Genomic DNA, 20,613 nt, shown 5'->3' with positions numbered 1-20,613 from the left:
TCACCTCATCCTCTTAACATGCCAGCAGGGGCCCACAATGTCAGAAATTGTAATTAAAAAAAATTCACAAAACCAGGACCAAGTTTGCAATGGGGTAATTTTCTTTACCTCACCAACAGTAGTTCCTGCTCCAATCAAAAACATGTTAAAGTCATGATGAATCTTGAGAGAAGACCATTCAAGGTGATATGATGGGTAGCCAGCTTAAATTACAGATTGAAAAATAATTTACCTAAGCATTTTTATGGGCATTCAAGTCTTTTGGAACTAACACCAGAGTTAGGACTGGTTGAGGTATAGGCTTATACAAATCGTTGGGGCACTTGGGTGGCTCAGTTGGTTAAGCGTCCGACTTTGGTTCAGGTCATGATCTTGTGGTTCGTGGGTTCGAGTCCCATGTCAGACTCTGTGCTGACAGCTCAGAGGCTAGAGCCTGCTTCAGATTCTGTGTCTCCCTCTCTCTCTGCCCCTCCCCTGCTTGCACTGTCTCTGTCTCTCAAAAATGAATAAACATTAAAAACAACAACAATAACAAACTGTGAAGGTGGTGTAAACACACACAGAGGCTTTCTTTTTTCTTTTCTTTTTTCTTTTTTTGTAAATTTAGCATTTGGTTTAAAAGGACATCAGGACATCCTGGAAGGGGAAGAGAAGCAAGCTGAAGAGCAAGCCAGCCAGAGAGGTAAGCAGGGGCAGGAGGAAACCACTGTCGCCAAGAATCTAAAGGCTCTGGTCTCAGGAGCACAGATGTGGGCAGGGCGAGCTTTTTTTAATGCAGCAGCCAACCAGGGACTCTGTCATTCCTGGTCGCCCTCTTCGATCTGCAGGCTGTGGGTGGAGGAGCAAGTAATGGGCCTGGTGGCCAGGGACCTGCCACCTTTGGCACTTCTATTTCTGCTTCCTGGGGGATTTTCAAATCGACTACCCACAATTCCTTTGATCACTTTACTAGCTATCCTACTGCACTAACATGCAACAAAATAGCAGGGGGAGATCTTCTACATAGTTTAGTCAGCGGGTGAGTTCCTTGCCAGGAAATGTGTGTCCCAGTTCCAGATTTTGTCCCAAGTGACAAAAGTGACTTAGACAAGACACTGGTCCTCTTGAGCTCCATTTCTTTGTCTGTGAGAGGAGGGGATTAAGTGGGAAAACTCAGCTCTTTTCTGATTTTAGAGACAGTTAGGAATCTATTTCAGTCTAGTCTGTGAGGCAGGTGAAAAATATTTGGCTGCTGTTAGCAAAAATACATGTGATTCATTTTTGAAGGAGCACATTTGTCTTAAGAATTTTTTTTTTGAGAGACAGATTATCTGCTGAAATCGTAGAGGGAAAAAATGCCCACAAGTTTTGATATTCACTGAAATTAGAAATGTTCAGGAATATGCTCCTGTGTTGAAAAACCCCATTTACAATGGATAACTTTATTATGGTTGAAATTTAAAAGTTATAGACAAGATAGACAAACCAACATAACAGAAAAATACTGGGCTGTTGAAGTGCTATTTGTTTGAACCATAAAAACAAAACAAAACAAAACAAAACAAAATAAACCACCCAAGCCTTTTTTAAAGGCCCAGGCTAATCACCTACAGAAAACAAACATCTATCTTAGTGCTTAAAGGATAAATCCTGGCCTGGACCTAATAGTATAAAATAAAGTGCAGGTAGGTGAGGAAGAGATTGGAAAGTATTTCTTTTGCTTCCAGAAACTACCAGCTCCAAGGAAGTCCCCAGTAATCACGGCAGGAATTTCTTGCCTTCTCATACCTCACAAAAGAGTCTATGGAACTTCTAGAACTCTCCCTGGGATTCCTGTCCTGTTTAGTAGGAGAGGTACATTTTAGCTAAGATGCATTCTGGGCAAATACTCCCTTACCCCTCTTCCCCAACCATAAGTAAGATGAGTATTAGAGAAGAGTCTGGGAGTGTTTGTCTTGAAGATCATAGCTTCGCCCCAACCTCTGGATATACCTTTACCTTGGGAGAATGCATTAATTTATATTTTGGAAAGGAATAAAAAAGCAGGAGGGGAGGCAAAAGATAACCAGTACAAAGGTTTCTTCATGATTCTATGGATCTCCCTGCTTTAAATTGAGGAGTTGCAAAAGTCATTTGCACCCTAACGTGGTTTGGCCTTTTTTTACTAGGCAATTTAATCCGCTGGGCACAAGCTGTATAGGACACAAGGGTTTAGCAATGCTCAGCCATTCACCCTGGCCCAGCAACTCCCAAAGGTGGGTTCCTAGAGGCTATGATGCTGCACCACAGTGGCAGAGCCCTCAGGAGGTAGCTAACTAATCAGGAATCACACACTTGACAGAAGGAGCCACCTCTATAGCCTATGTGTATCCATGACATAGCCAAAGGAGTTAGTTTCAAACATTAAGATTTTTATTAAAAAATTTTAAACAACTCACCTTCACCACCAAGCCAATAGGACTCTTGCAGAAGGAAGTACCAAGGAAGTGGGGTTCCATAGTTCCCTAAAAATGACAGGTAAATCATTTGAAATGACAGGGAAAAAGCCAAAGGAGTCCTGCATTACCACAGTTCTATAAAATCTGGAATTTATTTCTCTGAATCTCAAAGTAGAACTATAGATATTTATAATTCATAAGCATTACACAGCTACCCAGGGGCTCCCACAAAGACTACTTCTTCCAACATGTTTGAATTCAAAAGGTCACTTTTTTGGGTGGACCCAGCAACACTAAGACTGATGATCTTGGTTGACATTAGTTTTCCAAGAAAACATTTTATTAAAGAATTTAATCATGCCCTTTCTCAACAATCACCAGATGATAGTAATGATGATAGTCACTAACATTTATTGGATGCTCTTTCCATGTCAGGCATTATTGTAAGCACTTTTCATGCATTAAATATATTTTTTTAAGTTTATTTATTTATTTTGAGATAGAGAGAGAGCGGATGGGGGCAGAGAGAGAGAGGGAGAGAGAGAATCTTAAGCAAGTTCTGCGCTGTCAATTCAAAGCCTGATGTGGGGCTCAAAGTCACAAACCCTGAGGTCATGACCTGAACCAAAATCAGGTTAACTGACTGAGCCATCCAGGTGCCCCTGCATTAAGTAATTTAATCCTGGAAACAACTCTAGGAGATAGGCAATGGTATTCTTGTGAATAAGAAAACTGAGGCACACTGAGTTTGATTCTTCTGCCCAAGGTCACAGATAATTAAACAGAGGTATAGGAATTCCAATATGGGTAATCTGGTTCTAATACCACTGATCTAAACTATCCTATGCTATTGGATCCATCTGGATTTCAAGGAAAAGACTCCCAAATTCTCCACTTCTCTTAGCAGGCTTTGCTCCCTTTAAAATGTTAATTTTGTAAGAATACTTTGTTTATTTAATATTATCCCATGTCCCATGACCACTAGAACGTCAGCCCTTCAAGCGTAGGTCTGGGTTTGTCTTTTCCACCCCTCTTTGCCCAAATGCTAGTGTTAAGCCAAACATATAGGTGCTGCTCAGTGAATAGTTGTTGGACAAATTAAAGTTTCAGCTCCGCTAAAATAAAGCCCTTGGATTATGGACAAATTTCATTTTCAATCCAACTAATTTTCAATTATTATATCTCCTAGTGGCCCAGTGAGATAGAGAAGCTGAGGCAAAGCAGGTCAAGTGTATTGCTCAAAGTCACCATTATGGGTTGAATTGCACCCCCTCCCAACCCCCAAAGATACATTGAGGTCCATGGTAGAATACAAAATAGTTGGTTTTGTCCCCAGTTCCCAGCACAGAGCTTGTAAACCCCTTAGAATTTCCTGAGTCATAGGAATGTCTTTTGTTGTTCATAACAAGCCCCTTTCTCAACCATATCTGTGTTTATGCTAATGAGGTGACTCAGGGTAGGGGCCCTAGATAGCTTCAGAATGGGGGCTGGTCGCCAGAAAGACCAGGCCTGGGAAAAGAGGATAGAAACTTTCAGCCGTACCCTCCATCCTGATAGAGAAGGGGGCTGGAGATGGAGTTATAGAAACTTTTGAAGGAGATTCAGGGAGCTTCCGGGTTGGTGAGCACATCAAGGTGCTCTCAAGGTAGTGCACCTGGAGAGGGTATGGAGGCTCCATGCACCACCCCTCCTGTACCTCCACTTAAGCACCTCTCCTGTTTGGCTGTTCCTGAGTTGTGTTCTTTATTATAAAGCTGTAATTGTAAATAGACAACTTTCCTGAATTCTGTGAGTTGTTCTAGTGAATTATTGAACTGGGGGGTTGGTTGTGAGAACACCTGAATTTGTGTTCAGTTGGACAAAAGTATGGTAGCTTGGGCACTGTATTTGCTGCTGGTATCTGAAGTGGGAACAATCTTGTAGGACTGAATCTGTTTGTGGGGTCTGTGCTAATTCTGGGTAGTTACTATTAGAATTGAATCGTATTGTTGGACACCTGGTTGCATTAGAGAAATAGCTGATGCTGGGAAAAAATGACACATTTGGTATCAGAAAAAAAAAGACCCCAGAGTCTTAACCTCTGGCCCTGTTTGGAAATAGTTACTGCTAATGTGCTTAGTTGAGATTAAGTCACATTGGACTAGATAGAACCCTAATCCAATATGACTGGTATCCTTATAAGAAGATGGCCCTGTGAAGACAGACACACAGAGGGAGAATGCCACGTGAAGACAGAGATTGTTGAAAAACCACCAGAAGGGGGAAGAGGCAGGGGAGGCTCCTTCCCCTGCAGATTTCAGGGGGAGCATGGCCCTGCCAACACCTTGATTTTCTACTTCTAGTCTCCAGAACTGTGAGACAAAAAGAAAAAAAATTGTTTTAAGCTACCCAGTTTGTGATGTTTTGTTATGGCAGCCCTAGGAAACTAAGATAGTCACACGGCTAGGATCCAAACCCAGGCCTTCTGGCTCAGCCTAGCAATCCTTCTCCTATTCCAGGGTTGCTGCCTATGTATTTCTGCCAACAACGGCTGCCCCAAGACGATGTGAGTTCATCCCTCCCCAGGGACTGGGCCCAGCCTCACTCCCCCTGCCTGCTGTTGGCCACAGCACTGAAAGCCTGGTCATGGCTGCCACAGCATTAGGTGGCAGTTGGTTGACTTGGAACCCACTCAAATGGAGGTTGGACTTCTCTAGCTACTGGGAAATGCTGATTTGAAGGAAAATCTGATTTCTACACAGCAAAAGAAAACTGTGAAAACACCCAGTTTTGATTCAGGAGTTGCTTTTCCACGCTGCAGATTAATCAGGTATTCATTCAATGTCCACCAAAAGTCAGGTACTATTTGTGGCACTGAGCCTGAAACACTGAACAAAACAGACTGTGGGCCCACTCTCATTGGCCCATATTCTACTAAGGGTAGAGAGTCAAGAAACAAACACATAAAGATACATCACGGCAGATAGTGATGTCTCAAAAATAAAGCGGGATATTCAGGAGCACTAAAGGAATGTTATTTATATAGGGATAGATATTTAGATATTTTCAATCTGGAAAGATTCCAGTGATGAGGTGACATCTGAACATAAGACTGAACAAAAGTGAGGAAGCAAGCCTGCAGGTATGTAGGGAGGGTGATGTAGAAACATGCTCCAGGCAGTGAGAACAGCAGGTGCAATGGTCCTGAGGAGGAAATGTACTTAGTGTATTGAAGAATAGTCAGTGAGGAGGCGGATGTGGCTGGAACAGAGAACATGAGGTAGAAGGGAAGGACACGAAATGGGGCAAACAGTTAGAGGCTGATAATGAAGCACTTTATAGGCCAGGGCTGGGACACTGGATTTTACTCTGGGCAAGAGGAAAAACCACTGGAGGGATCTGAACAGAAGGCTGACACTATCTGACTCAGATTCTGAAAGAATCTCTGAATACAGCATGGAGAACAGACTGGTAGGCGATGACTATAGAAGGAGGCTTGGACTGGTAAGGTAGTGGTAGAGGTGGTGACAAGGGATCAGATTCTGGATCTACTTCTAAAGTAGGGCCACCAACATTCACTGATGGATTTTTGACCTAAGTTTAAGTTTCAAATGCTGGCTATGAAAGTCCAAATTGAAAGAACTTAGGAAGGATGAGATTTAAACCAGATGAAAAGATGGGAGAGGGCTGGGAATCTGAAGAACCCAGTACCAGTACCTTTACCCTCAAGAGGTTGACACTTACCTGGAAAAACCTGGTCGAGGTACCAGGCAAGCAGTCCATACAGAGCAGCATCAAGGAGCATCATCTTCATAGACATCAGGAAGCTGAATTCATCCCCTTCCATGGGGCTATTCCCGATATTGCCCCACTGCAGCCCCAGGCCTTGCTCCTCAAAGCGTACCAGGTACTCAGTGCCAAACCCAAATGCCACAGGAGACAGCAGGCTCTGCAGTGAGGCAGAGGGCACAGGAGATCAGCAGAGGTCTTTTATTCAACACAACAGCAGCCAGATGCCCTCAGGCTAGGAAGGAAGGCCAAAAGAGTGTCCAGGTTGTGTCCGGGTGTAAGGATACCCCAGGGAGGGGTTAAGGCAGTCTTTCCACAGGAAGAAAATTCTGAAAATGCCTCTCAGGACTTGGGGACCCCTACCCAATACTCACTGGGCCATCTCTCACCTGTTCAATGGAATACAGTTGTGTCATGGGAAAGACAAATACCACAAAAGCGCAACACACCAAAGGACCAGAGGTCCTCATGTTCACCTTCCTACCTTTCCCCCCTTCTTCCTACCTCTTTCTTAACATCACAGAGTTCTTGACAGAACAATGGGAATAACTTGAGCTTCTCTGTGTGAATCCCATTAGAAGGGTCCACAAAGTCATTGGTGTCCTAGGGCAGTCTAGGGGCCAGGCAAAGGATGGTCCCATGACTTCCTGAGGTCTGTCAGGCCAGAAAAGCCTCAGATTACACTGATGTCACCTTTTCTCATCTCCAGACTGGGGACAATCATTTTCTTAGGTTCTCTGTAGAGAGAACAAGTCAACTAAATAGGTGGTGTCCAAAAGGAAGCTGAAGAGGAAGGTCCACAGTCAAATCCCCACAGGTGGTCCCTTGTATGGCATAAAGCACACAAGCACATACAGAGGGACGGGCTCTTCTCATTTCCTCTGCTCAGAGGCCTCTCTGTAGCTTGCAGGACCCAGGGTAGGGTTCAAATTGTCTGTCTACTGAAGGAAGAGATTCTCCAGCTGTAGGTTCACAAAAACCATTGTAAAAATATCAGCTCAGCCCTGGTCCACACAGCTGTCAGAACTATAGCTTCTTGGTGGATCCATACACCCATGAAGCTAGTGGTGGCCTCAAAGTACTGATGTCTACTCAGTATATCAAGAGAGCCCAGCTCTGCCCACAGGCTGAGTCAGAAGGACTTCTTGCTACTAGCCCATTATGATTTTAGAAAATTGGATACTATAAATAGCAACAATTAATTTCTTGTTTAACATGAGAAGTAAAAGGCAGATGCCCTGACAGCTCTACAGCCAGATAAGTTTGAGTTTGATTAGGACAACTTACACCTTGGATCTTTCCTCAATAAGAAGCAGGTGGTAGTCCTTTCTTGACTCCACTGCATAGAGAACTATGGAGGGAAGTTCTCAAAGACAAAACAGTGCACCCAAAAGAGCATGAAAACTGTTTGAGCCTGGTTAATGAGAGGGTGGAAATGGCCCATTTGAAAATGATAGAGAAAAAGGCAGTACTGTTAGTTTAGGAATTGTGAACTAAGAAGTCTATCTTTCAAGAAATAAAAAGTCAATTTCTAGAATCCTCTACTGGCAAGAAGGCTTGGCTCTTAACTGGCTCATTTCTGTACCCTTTCTGCACAGTGGTACACCATGATGAAGACCCTTGTAAGCTACCCGGATTCAAGTTTTTACGGAGAAAAACAAAAGTTTTTAAAGAATGGAAACATCTTTCTGGGACTAACAGTTAGGGGGCTAGCTCCCTCCCTTCTGCATCTTTTCACATGATTTGAAAATAAAACTGAGTGAAATGGTCCACATTCTTCTCCTCTTGTGGACACATAAAGGGACCAATGAGTTGAACTGGTTTTTGATTGCTTCCCAGGGCAGACTCATCAGGCGGGTTTGGTAAAGAGGGACGGTTAGGTAGCTCAGGGTGAAGACTGCTCCAACTTTTGCCCCTATGTCTTTAAACCTTACTTCCCTTTGAGCCAAAAGGCAAAGCGGATCCCCTCAAAGGGCAGGCCTGTTTTCCAGGACCACTACAGACCCCTCAAAGAAAATGTATCATATATTAGGAGTAAGCCCAAGGTCCCTCACCACAGCCATCTTCAGATCAGCCGTCATTCGGTCCTGCCAGGCGAAGCAGAGAATGTGTGGCAGGTAGAGGGTGAAGTAGATGACACCACTACAGGCTGCTGCCAGGCTGGCCCTGGAGAAGAAGGTGCTGAGCAGGAAGCACTGCATGATCGTAGCAATGGAGAAGGCCAACAGGAACAGGAAGAGGATGAATGGATTGCTGTAATGCAGGATCCTTCCATGCTGAAACCAAAGAGGCCATCTGAGTCAGTAATTTCCACCCATGTCCACGGCACCATCCCTCTCAGGGGGCAACCTCTGTGCAGCGATTCTGGGCCTTCAGAAGCCCTCTGCTCCAAAGTGGTCTCTCCACCATCTTTCGTGCCTAAATTTCCACATTTGAGACTCAGTGTGTTGAATTCCTTTAATCCTATGAGTGTCATTCTCCCTGGGAGGGTAACATATTAGGCTGCCTATCAGTATGAGTAATTATTATGTATTAAGTAAGCAAATCTTTGATGGGAAGGGAGAAATAAGTCTAGAGGAGGAAGTCGAGGGGAGGAAGATCTTAGAACATCAAGAGCTCCAAGATACACTGAGTTGATGAGGGACAAGAAAGGGAGATAGGAGAGCCCCCAACAAGATGTAATGTTTTGCTTGGGGCCTAACCTGCTGACTCAATCATGTGTCTTCTCAGATTTACTACTCACACTGGTAAAAATATCAGTAATTAATCCACATCACTTGGAAGTGGATTAATCATCCTCCTCCAACAATATCATCCAAATACATTTCATAGAACCCATGGCAAATACTCAGTATCTTTAACATTAACTAATGGCTATGTAGAAATCAGGACCAAATCAGCAATTTTCAGTAAGTGAGCTGTTGCCCAACCACATTATAGGAAAAACTGAGATGTTCACGCTTATTAGGCTTTCTTAGTTCTCCTTTACTATAGACCTCCTATGAGGAATTTTACGCTTTGCACATAACTCCAAATACATATAGATTGTCTTGTTCTTTTCTCGGGAGCATAAAGGCACAAATAGGTTCATCTCTTGAATGGGTTCTGATCAAGTGGTAGTGGTGCCCTGAAGCACCAGATTCCTCATAGGAAAGAGAGACAATGAGCAATGTGTGAGTGTGTGGAAGCTGAGTGGAACAGATGCGCCACTTAGCTGCTATTGCTACCGATTCTCCCTCATTCACACTCTTGTGCCTGCCAGGCACAACGGAACAGATTAAAAAATAGAATAAAACAAATGGCAAAGGAGGGTGGAAGAGGGCTACGCCTAACTAGAACAAAACTCTGAGGAACTCTAAATGAAAGTCAAAATTAGGACTCAGAGCTCCTGATTTTGTGTGTCAAAGAGCTCCCCACATCACCTGGAAAGAGCAGTCCTTTTCCTTAATCACACAACTCAGGAAAAGCAAGTCCATGGCTGAACATGTGGCTATGGCTGGAAGAACTTTAAGATGGTTGCTGGTATTTTCAGAAGAATAAAATCAGTTTCTTACCCCAGTTCAAAGCAAAGTCCTAGAAACTTCCAGACCTGTGTAGTCTCTCACTGACAAGGCAGAGGGGACAGCTACTTGGCTGACCCAACAGACTTACAGGCCTTAGCTTCCTCTAATGACCACTGTTCTTCTTTGTTCCTAATAGCCTGAATAACAGTGGAACCCGCCCCATTGTCCAGCTTCCAGATTCTTTCCTGCAGAGTTGAGGTGGGAAGGAAGAACAAGGCAAAGATGGGAGCGTCATCCTAAGGAATCCTATTCTGGTGTGGAAAGCTCTGTTTCCGTCATCACTGGAACAATGTTCTGGTTCCCACAAGGAGAAACCTCTTTGTGCAAGAAACTCTTAGTGAACATTCTTTACCTCACGTCCTAAAAGCTTTGAAGTCTTAATGCCCATTCTTAGGAAGGCAGATCTCAATGTCACTTCTCAGACATTGCAAGAAAACACACACGTTTATCCATTTTGCCTAAGTCTGACGCTTATGCATTTTGACTCCTTTAATCCTGAGGACACAAAATGCCTTGGAAATGGAAAAAGGAGCAGACTGAAGGATGGGAAGGAACAAGGGACCACTAGAGGAAGATAAGGAGCTTAGCTTCTCCCCTCCTCTTTGTGGAGCTCCAGGACTCTGCACATTTAAAGCCACCAATTTAAAGCGAGGTTGCCTGAGCAGAATGACCTCTACATCAGAATTTTGACAGGGCTCTAGCACTGGGTTTGACTAAGGTCACAGAGCACACTGAATCTCAGTGCAACACTGAAAACAAAACCCTTCAGAATTGGTACATTTTACTGCAAAGAGAAGGGATAGGATTTGGTTTAACTGAATATCTGCTGGATGGGCAGGATATATGATGGAATATTCTTGGATCAGGTTGACACCAGTATGATCCACCACGGGATGGGACACAGCCAGAATCTATGGTTCAGCATACATGTTGCCTACTGCAGAGGGGCACTTAATATGACAATGCTAGGGAGGCAGAACAAGCTTGATAACACCAAGCTTGAAGTTTATACCAAATCCCATCTAATAAACATTTTAAAAAACTACCCAAATTTATGAAGTTATCATCTAACAAGTACAGAAGATCATCTGCTGTGGAGGAACTGCAAATGAAGGATAAGAATATATTATGAAATACTGTTTTATTTCCAAGTCTGGCCTGTGACGGAGCTGCAAGCTTGCAGAGGATAGACCTATGTGTGCTGTCTGCAGCTATAAATACTCCTACCATGGAGAAAGGACAGACTCTAAATTCCATCCTTCGAAACAGAGTGGTCTTGGAGACTGTTCAGGCAGCAGAATGTCCTCTGATCAAGCCATGAATGGTGTCACCGTGATGGTAATTAAACAGTCCAGGTCTTCTCTCCTAATACACTGAAAAGGCTCTTCACATTCCAACTCCAGCTGCTGGCTAGGGCAGTAATCCCAGGAAAACATTCTTTGTACTCATTTCTTCTGTGTCTGCAAAGATAGAACCCTTTGCACATACAATCACTCTGTGCTGGGCTCTCCTAACGGCAACTTCTCCAGATAGTCCATGGAATGGGGTTAGATAATCTATGCAGACTGTAGCACACTGGGCAGAAAGTGGGAGCAGGGAACACAGTATGATACAGAGGTTCCTTGGGGGGACATTTTATCTGAGTATTTTCCACCTTGGCTGAAATCACCAGGCAGCTGCATATGGCCACTTTGGCTAAAATGGGCAGGCAGCTACATATCAGGCTATCCTTGCTGGCCAGATGACTGATGTAGGCATGAGTTCATTAATAGGAGGAAAGGTGGGAAATACAAAACTATTCAAGATTTCCTGGGCCTTCTCAATCTGGCTTACCATGATGAATGTGGTCAGAAGGAAGATGCTCATTGACATGATAGAGAAGCTGTCCAGGAACCAGGTAGACCAAATCACTGCATTGGAGACACCCTGATTTTTCAAGGTCTCCTTCAGTCGCAACTCCTTCTCCAAGACGATGCTCTTTACAGTCATGGAGACAGAGTAGATCCAGGCCAGCACCATGAAGATAGGGAAACAGCGGTTCAGGATGATCATAAAACTGAAGCAAGAGGAGAGAAGCAGAATAGTAGAATGCCCTGTACCTGGTAGAGGTGGACTAAATGTTTGTCAAATGAATGTGTTGAGAACAAAGCCCAGATGTAGGGAAAGGCAGAAAATCCCCACTGGGCATTCAAAAGGCATGAATCTTTTACTGCAATGCACTTTGCCCCGAAAGAATTACTTTTTCCTTAGAGCAAGATGGTAGCTTTTTGGTTAGCCCAGATGAATGCTCTACAAGTAATATGTGTAAATAAAATTGTACTATGTATGTTACACAGTACAGACCTTGTAAATTCTTGTGGGAAAAAACTACAAACCTGTTGATGCAGTGGTGACTGGAATAGATACATGCTGACACTGAAGTCCAAGAAGGTGAACCACAAACAAAGGGACTTGGTGTTGGAGGTGAGATCAATAACTGGGCCTCCCAAACAGGTCAGGCAGCTTAGCACTATATATCCCAGAGGATCAAACCCCAATTAAGCAGGAAGAGGCACAAAAAAACCAGTGCCACCAGTGTGACACTTTCAGAAGGCAAATGACCCATCAATAAATCAATCAGTAATCCAATAGCCACTAACTCCACCAGCCATGTACCAGTGGAATAATTCCATGGATATTCATTCTAGCAAGCAGGATAGATTTGATATTCTGGAATTATTTTATTGTGAACTTTATACATATTTTGCCTGCGCTTGATGTGCTAGGAAAGCCCTTAAGACTATTATCTATTGAAAACTGTTGGTTGTCAAAGGAAGGGCCCAATTCCAGTATGGGAGGGTTCTTTCTCAAGATGGCCCTAAGGACAGAACCAGAAATTATAAAGCCTGCACTTTGGGGACCTGCCACCAGAGGGCTCTCCCACTCTAAATGGCCAGAATCCCTACTGCCTCCTCATTGTGTACCCCACTACCTTGCCAGCCACTCCCATTCTGATCCTAAAAGTGGAACCCCGCTTTTGCCCGTGGCTCCACATCCCATCTCCGTCTATTATCCGAAACCATAGTGACTACAGAACGACATCATTATCTCTTTAGTCTTGTGTTGAGCTGAGGAAGAAGAACCAATTGGACTAGGGTGCTGAGAGAGCATTTCCTGTGCCCATACTGGGCTTTATCTTACTGTCTTGTAGCAGTACCTTGTCAGGTAGCAATTTGTTCCTTTTTTCAGGCTGTGTGTGTTTGTCTCCTCTCTGAACCCCACAGACACAATGTGCACTATGGCGAACTTGCTAGTTTTTTTCTTTTTTCTTTTCTAGGAGTTGAATCCTAAGCCAATTGTAGGTCTCTGCTGCTGTCCTGGAAGCATTTCTGCCCCCATCCACCATGGTAAATGAGGCCTCCTAGTGTCCTCTTCCTCTTTGTCCCTCTATCATCCCCCAAATACACCTTCAGTAAATAATAGGCTACTTGCTTAGCTTGCTATTGGCCAACAAATGTACAGTCCTGGGGGTGGGGATAGGGGTGGGCAGGAAGGGAGGGTTCCAGCTCATCCAACACATTCCTCTACGTTCTCATTAAGCATGCAGCATGGGAATGTTAATTAAGGAAGGAGCTGCATTATTCTGAGGCTCCTAGGAACCAGACCTACTTGCAATGCAGAGTCCCAATTTGCTGATTTGGCAATCATTGGGGAAACACTCTGACCAGAACTCTTCCACATACCAAACATACTACGTAGTGGAAATTTAAGAAGCCTTTGTCCCCTTCCCCAACCTCACTTCCCTTGCTTTTATTTTCACCTTCTCTTTTCCACCCACAACACCAACTCCTTTCTCCCTGCCACTTCACTTGACCATCTGGCCCTGCCTGGAGTCTAGGAGAAGCCAGCTCCTCAGTTAGAGCTCTATTCTCTCCAAGCCAGCCCCACTCTCTGGGTTTCTTTCCAAAGAGACTGAAGCCTGAGGAGTACTCCCATCCCACCCCAGCAACCTGATTAGTGTGTCTGGGAGGGAGATTGGGAGCCTGTGACTCACGAGTCATCCACAAAGCAGGGATAAGGCATCTGCTGGAGATAGATTCCAACTGGAACTTCAACCTGCGCCTGACTCCTTGTGATCCCCTGTTCGATCATATCCTGCAGATAGGCAAACCCTCCCCAGATGTATCGGAAATCTTCCACAGGATCGGCTCTGGGACCAGAATCCCAGTACCTACAAAGAAGCCAACGGGAGGGACAAAGGATGTGAATGGAAATGGACAGTTCGCTGATGCTTCATAAGCACAAGGGGACTTGGAACTCATTTCTTGAAATCTCACCCATAAAAATTTCCAAACTATCTGACTCTATTCTCTAATTCACAGTTTAAATCTGTTACAAATATCAGCCACAAAAAGACTTGTAATTGCTTTCATTCAAGGACCCTACATTGTGCTTTATGAAATATCTTATCTCCTCTTAATTTTATTTTTAGCCTGAGTCCAGTCTCAATCCCTCACTCTGTATTCAAATGTAATTTTCCAGTGACTTTGGAGAAACCTTATTTGTAGAATCTCTATGTGAAGATAATTCAATCCCTAGAGGTTTCCATCTCCACATTGCACAAAGGCCAGCTGGGGACAAGTGCTGAGTTGGCGGGGGGGGGGGGGTTGTTGGTGATGACAGGGTAACTGAGCTCTCCTGGTCCCACCAACTAACAGGGCCAACTAGTTAGTTAGCTTAGTTCTCTGGTGCCAAAGTGTTTCTGTGCCTTTCCAAGTAACCCTCCTGTCCCTAGGAGGAGATGCTCCTTGCCCTTAAATTCCTGGGGATATGTAGGGCCTTCAAGGTTGCCTGAAACATCACCTGTCCTTGATCTTATTGGTTTTCTCCACCACATCTATGTCCATCCGGATCTTGTACTTCACGTGGGGTGGCAGGGCACTGGTCCAGGGATACATGTCAGGGAACACGACACCAGCCCAGAACCTGTTTTCCTCCAGCAGAGACAGGGCTCGTTGAGTGAGCTGAATTTCATCATCATAGCTTTCAAACTTATCCAGGATCAAGCACTGCAGATAATCACAAAAGTTGAGAGCATTTGAAGAACACCAACAGAAAAGTCTCAACTGCAAAAAAGGGCAGAGGGTAAGGGCTGCTGCCCCAAGGGATGGGTCAAACGCAAGGAGATCTATGAACTTACTCTCTGCTTACCTGTGAGGTCTGGTGTCAATTTTTCACTGTGTCTAGATTTGTGGGTAAAGAGGGCCTACAAACGCTGACTTGCTCTCATCCCTCCAGATTTAGTGAGGGTTGCACTACTCGGCTGTCCAAGGCTGTCCAAATATGCAAGCCTTTAAAATGACAAAAATACTCACAGCTCTCACTCCTCAGCACGGGGAGGCAAGGGAGTGGGGTCACATTGGATACAGGCTGCTTTGAAGATCAGAAAGCAAGCCGATAAAAGAGTTTTAAAGAGAGAGAGAAATAGTCCTAGTGGCAAACCTTCCTGCCTCTCTGCAAACACACAATGGTGGCCAGCTGAAGGATTAGAACAAGGAGGAAGAAAGAAAATAAAAGAAAGAGCCAAAATGATTTAGTCAGGAAAATCATTTCCAGTTACAGTTTTGACAGGTAATGTGGGTGGGGGAGAATTTCCTAATAGGTCTTTTTTCTCCCCCGGAAGAGACAAAACTCATTACCCACAAAAAAGCACTAAGAATTTCTTTTAATTTGAACACTGGGGCTTGTTCACTTTTATAGATTTGTTAAGGTATTAGACTACACTGGGATCTGATTTTTCCTTAACTTCTTGTTCCTATAATACACTAGGGTTATTGTGTCAATGTTTGTTTCTTAGAATATAACTCACGAGAGGTCAAATGGCCTTGTCTTGATTAATTTGTTCACTGAATACTTACCGAGAGCCTGTAATGTGCCAGAGCCTGCTGGCTCCAGGGATACAAGGAGGAAAGATAAACTTTCTTCTGAAACTCTAGACCTAATAAAGAGAGGGTTGGAGTACACCAACCATAATACAGAATTACTGGGTTCTGATGAAAGGAAGCCCAGGGTAGTCTGAGAGTCCATCAGTAGCTAAGTCTACCTGGAGGGGTATAGGAGGGCTGCCTGGAGGAAGGAACTCCTGAGCAGGATGAGGATAAGGAATTAGCCAAGAGAAAAAATCAAGGGGAAGGTCAGCTCCAGCATAGGGAACAGCATGTGGGGTGTCCGGAGACCTACGAGAACAGAGCAGTGGTTTCCATCTTTGGCTGTGTTTAGAACCACTGGAGAGCTTTACACAGACACCTACTCTCAGACACCAATCCAAACAATGACATCAGACCCTCAAAAGGGAGGGCCAGGGCATCAGCATTGTGCTGAATGCTCTTTCCAATGTGCAGACAAGTGGCAGTGGCCAGAGGTGAGTGGTGACAGGTGAGCACTAGGAAGGTGGATGGGGACATCAGTTGCCCTACTGCACTTGCAGTGTGACCAACCAGCAAAGGGTTTCCTAGGACATGCAGCTTTCCATGCTAACCAGAGGCCTTCAAGACAAACTCTAAAAAGGCATAAGAAACCAGTGGAAAGTTTTAAGCAAGGGTATGATGTGTGGGGTCCGACTGTGTTTCAGTCACTGGTGAGGCAAGAAGGGAAGCAGGAAGACTGGTTAGGAGGCATTTGTGACAGAGGCTTAAAGGAACACATAAACTTACACAGAGTCTGCGAGTTACCTGGAATCCTCAGTTTACTGAAGAAGAAACAGAACTGGAGGAGATCTGACAGAGGTCACACAGCTAGCAAGTGGCTGGCCGTGGATTCCCTCCCCACTGTCCAGGAGGCCCAGACTTCCTCCCCTCATGTCAGGAACCTCAGATATAGCCTGGTCCACTGCCCCAGCTGTGCGCTTCCAACTGTCTCGTAAAGCAGGAGAGCACAGTTATTATTTATCCTCACTTTGCAGTCCAGGGAACTTAGGTTCCAAGAAGTTGAGTAACTTCCCCAAAGTGGTGGAGTAGGTATCAAACTCTAGCTCACTTGATCCCACAACTAATATCTGAAGTAGAGAAGCAAGGATGGTGGACAGGTCATAAAGGAACTGATCAGACACCCGAGCTCCCGCTGACCTGGTAAGAAGTAGGCGAGCCCAACTCTTCACCCAACCCCTCACTGCTAAGTCTCCTTTAGGAAACCTCAGAGGGTCAACCAGAAGCCTCACTGTGGCCAAGGAGCTGAATCGGAACAACAAAGTACTGCAAACCCACCCTCTTTGGGCCTTCTGAACTAAACTGTCCCACCTCAGGCTCCACATCCTGGGAGCAGGTCCCATGTAATGTTCTCAGTCTTCTAGATAAAAAGAAAGGAAACAAAAGAAACTGTTAGCTTTCCAGATGATATGGGAAAGAGGAACACAGGTAATGAGAAAATATAGAGGGCCAAGGCTTAAGTGACACCATACTAAGTTATCTTAAATGGAAGTGGAATTTCTTTTTAAAATACCAGTAAGTGGGGTGCCTGGGTGACTCAGTCAATTGAGCGTCCAACTTCGGCTCAGGTCATGATCTCATGGTTCGTGAGTTTGAGCCCCACATGGGCTCACCGCTGTCAGCACAGAGCCTGGAGCCTGCTTCGGATCCTCTGCTCCCCTCTCTCTCTGCCCCTCCCCTGCTTATGCACTCTCTCTCCAAAACAAGTAACACATTAAAAAAAAAACACAAGTATAGTCATATATCACAGAATTAAAAAAATAGGACATTTTCTTGACCCAGCTATTCTTTTGCAAACAGGCACTGCCCAGCATAGCACTGAAGGACTTAGTACCTCATGACACTGAAAGTCCTAAACATGTGTTTATTTTTTCTGGATGGAACTAACACAGGGTTTGGTATTTTATGATTTCCTTTTTTTTTTTTTTTTTGGGTGGGGAATATAGATTTTCACCACAGTCTAAGACCAAGGGTGTGACTCCTAGCCCTGGTCAGTACTTAAAAGCACCCTACAGGGACAGAGAACTGACAACCTGCTTAGGCAAGGAAGCATCAAAACTAAACTGCTAGAGTACATTAAAAAAGGAAAGAAAAAGAAACACATTTAAGTTTCCTCTGAGGAGACCCTGTCCAATAAAAATGTAATAAAATAATCTCATTAAAAAAAATCAGTTTGGGTGGCATCTGGCTGGCTCAGTTGGTAGAGCATACAACTATTTGATCTTGGGGTCATAAGTTTGAGCCCCATGTTGGGTATAGAGATGACTTAAAAAAATCTTAAAAAAAAAAAACAATAAAAATAAATTAATAAATAAATCAGTTTAGCAAGTTTAGGTCTGCGTATATAGAATTTTAGTATTGACAATTAAGGTGAATTTGAAATTAAATTTCTAAGATGAAAAAATTATTTTGGGAGATGGGATTCATCATAGTTTAGCTGTGGTACACTGTGACACACAGACTATTCTACAAATTCACTCACAGTATCACAGGGCATTTGGACAGAAGGAGTCATAGAGGTTTTGTGGTCTGATGTCCTTGCTTTACTGAAGAGGAAACTGGCACCAGAAGGGCAAAGGGCCTTGCCCAAGATCAATACAGGTCAGGAGCAGAATCTGAATCTGTGTCTTCAAACATCAAGCCTGAAGGGTGGTGCTGTTTCCACACGTTCCTCTAAGAGTAAGCCACACTTACTCTACAAAGTCAGGGCAAGAGAATTCCCAAACAGGAGGATCTCTTGCCCCTGTCCAGCAGAGCAGCACTGTACAGCAGAACTTGCCACATGGTGGAAATGTTCTATATCTGCCCTATCCAATATGGTGGCCAGTAACCAAAAAAAGCTATTGAGCACTTGAAAATGTCTAGCGCATCTGAGGCACTGAATTTTTTTCTTTAATTAAAATTTAGCCACATGTTGCCACAGGTTATTGCTTTGGTCATCAAAGCTCTAGAGACAGTAAGTTATCAGAGGTCAAGGGCCATTCTTGTTCACTGTGGTCTCTGGAAGAGTGTTTTCTCATGAAAAGGACGCAGTAAGTGTTTACTGAATTGAATTGATTTAAATTTAGACATCTTGAATGCTGTAAGAAATATAGCTTTACTACTGTATTTTGAACATAATCCTGTGCACCCTGGATTCAGAGGATAAACTAGGAGTAATTAGTGAAAAGTGAGTTTTTGGTATAATGTTAATGAGAGTGTAACTCTCACTGAAGCAACAAAAGCTAATAAAAACAAATATATTTTAATAATGTGACTTTCTGAGCCATCTAGCTCATTCTCTTTGAACTCTCCTTTCATGTCTTAAAGGGAAATCCATACTGGAATAAGCAGCTGATGTTTTCAGTGACATTGTTGAGACCCACAATGACGTGGGCTCCATCCTGGCTGTTTTATCAGGCAGCTGATTCACAGTCATGTTTCCTGCTGCCTCCCCCTAGATTGGTACCCTGATACTCTGTGGAAAAACAAAACTTAATAGGTTCTCAAACACTCATTTCTATCCTGAAACATCTGACCCATTTTCACAGCTATTTTCCCCATCTTGGAAAGTGATATGGCATAGTGTTTAAGAGACAAACAGCCTTGAATGCCATCCCCATTCTGCTGTTTTCTAATTGTATGGTCTGTGTTTCCCTATTGGCAAAACTGAGATACACCCTACCCCTCATAGGTGTGTTTTAAGGGTCACATGACAGTGTTTGGGAAGGGCCAGCCAGTGCCTCCTGGTAAGAATAAAAGCTGATGCTTACTGAAGGCTTACTACATACCCAAGCTGGCCCAAGGGCTTTACTCATATTAACCCTTGAATCCTTACAACCACGTCATGAGGTCAGTTACAATTATCATTCCAAGCTCATGTACGAGGCATAACGAGGCAAAATTGCTCTGGAGTGAGCCTATTTTTTTTTTTAAACCACTTTATTGGCAAATGATTGACATACATGGAATGAGCCTATATTTTAACCACGGAGGACACTAAATGGTCTCACAAATAAGGAGAATTTGATAAATACCACTTTTATTACTGTTTTTGCAAAATATTTTAAAAGTCAACAAAATCTAACGGCTTTTAAGCCCCTGCCAAGTTGCCCTTCATTTGTGACAGCTGTCTGTCCGGGAAGGAGGGCAGCTATTTTCTTTCAATAATATGGCTGGGAACACAACCCATCCCAAGCTGATCTACAGCATTTTATCTGGTTCGAACAATACTATAGACTGAAGCCAAAGCCTGTGTCCCTCCTGGGCAATGGGGATATGGGTGGGGGTGTGTCCTAAATCACTAGTGTTCACTAGCTGCTCATTGGCCATCCAGTGAAAGTCAGACAACTCTACCCAGAGGAAGGTCTTATGAAGATAATCCAGAATGTCATCCTCACCAAATCTCCCTCAAGTAAAGGCGCAGTAATTGTGGAAGCTGTTTTGGACATAAGTCAGAAGTTCCTGGGTCATCCTCTGAGATATGACTCATGATGTACCCTTGTATTCTCATGGGGAGGTCACCTGCCTCAGAGCAAGTGGCCTCATTATCTGTTGGTACTTGCTCTTGTCCCTGAAGTTAAAATCTCGGATAATGGGCATGTACACTTATATGAGTGTGTGCATGAGTGTGTTTGGGAGGCAAAGATGAATGACTAAACCCATAGCTAGGGTCATGGATTTTGGCATATTTGGTCTGGTCTGATTAGCTTATAAGTGAAAGCATAGTAGGCTCTAACAAGGCTGAGGCCATGGAGTCTATCTAGAAAAGCTATCTGATTTTACACAGAGAGAAACTGTATGGTCATGGACGTTAGGGAAGAATACTGTAGGTAGGTAAGAATTGGCCAGTTTAAGGGTCTCAACATAAAGATAGCATCGCTAATGGGAAAAAAATTCAAAGGACATCTTCTGTGAATAAAA

At 43.8% G+C, this 20,613-nt stretch overlaps 1 protein-coding gene across 1 annotated transcript in view; it reads right to left on the bottom strand.

The window, feature by feature from the left end:
* The window catches only part of ABCA4 (ATP binding cassette subfamily A member 4), a 131,758-nt gene that overhangs the window by 60,364 nt on the left and 50,781 nt on the right, over nt 1-20,613 (bottom strand). Inside the window, exons 12-17 of the mRNA XM_049616790.1 lie at nt 14,591-14,796; nt 13,782-13,958; nt 11,582-11,804; nt 8,240-8,461; nt 6,141-6,345; nt 2,418-2,483 (exon numbers count right to left, since the gene is read on the bottom strand). Of these exons, the coding sequence (XP_049472747.1) occupies nt 2,418-2,483; nt 6,141-6,345; nt 8,240-8,461; nt 11,582-11,804; nt 13,782-13,958; nt 14,591-14,796 (1,099 nt within the window). The remainder of the gene's footprint in view (nt 1-2,417; nt 2,484-6,140; nt 6,346-8,239; nt 8,462-11,581; nt 11,805-13,781; nt 13,959-14,590; nt 14,797-20,613) is intronic.

This window comes from Panthera uncia (genome assembly GCF_023721935.1).
Source record: "Panthera uncia isolate 11264 chromosome C1 unlocalized genomic scaffold, Puncia_PCG_1.0 HiC_scaffold_4, whole genome shotgun sequence".
Taxonomy (NCBI): Eukaryota; Metazoa; Chordata; class Mammalia; order Carnivora; family Felidae; genus Panthera; species Panthera uncia.
This window is presented reverse-complemented; position numbering and strand designations above follow the sequence as displayed.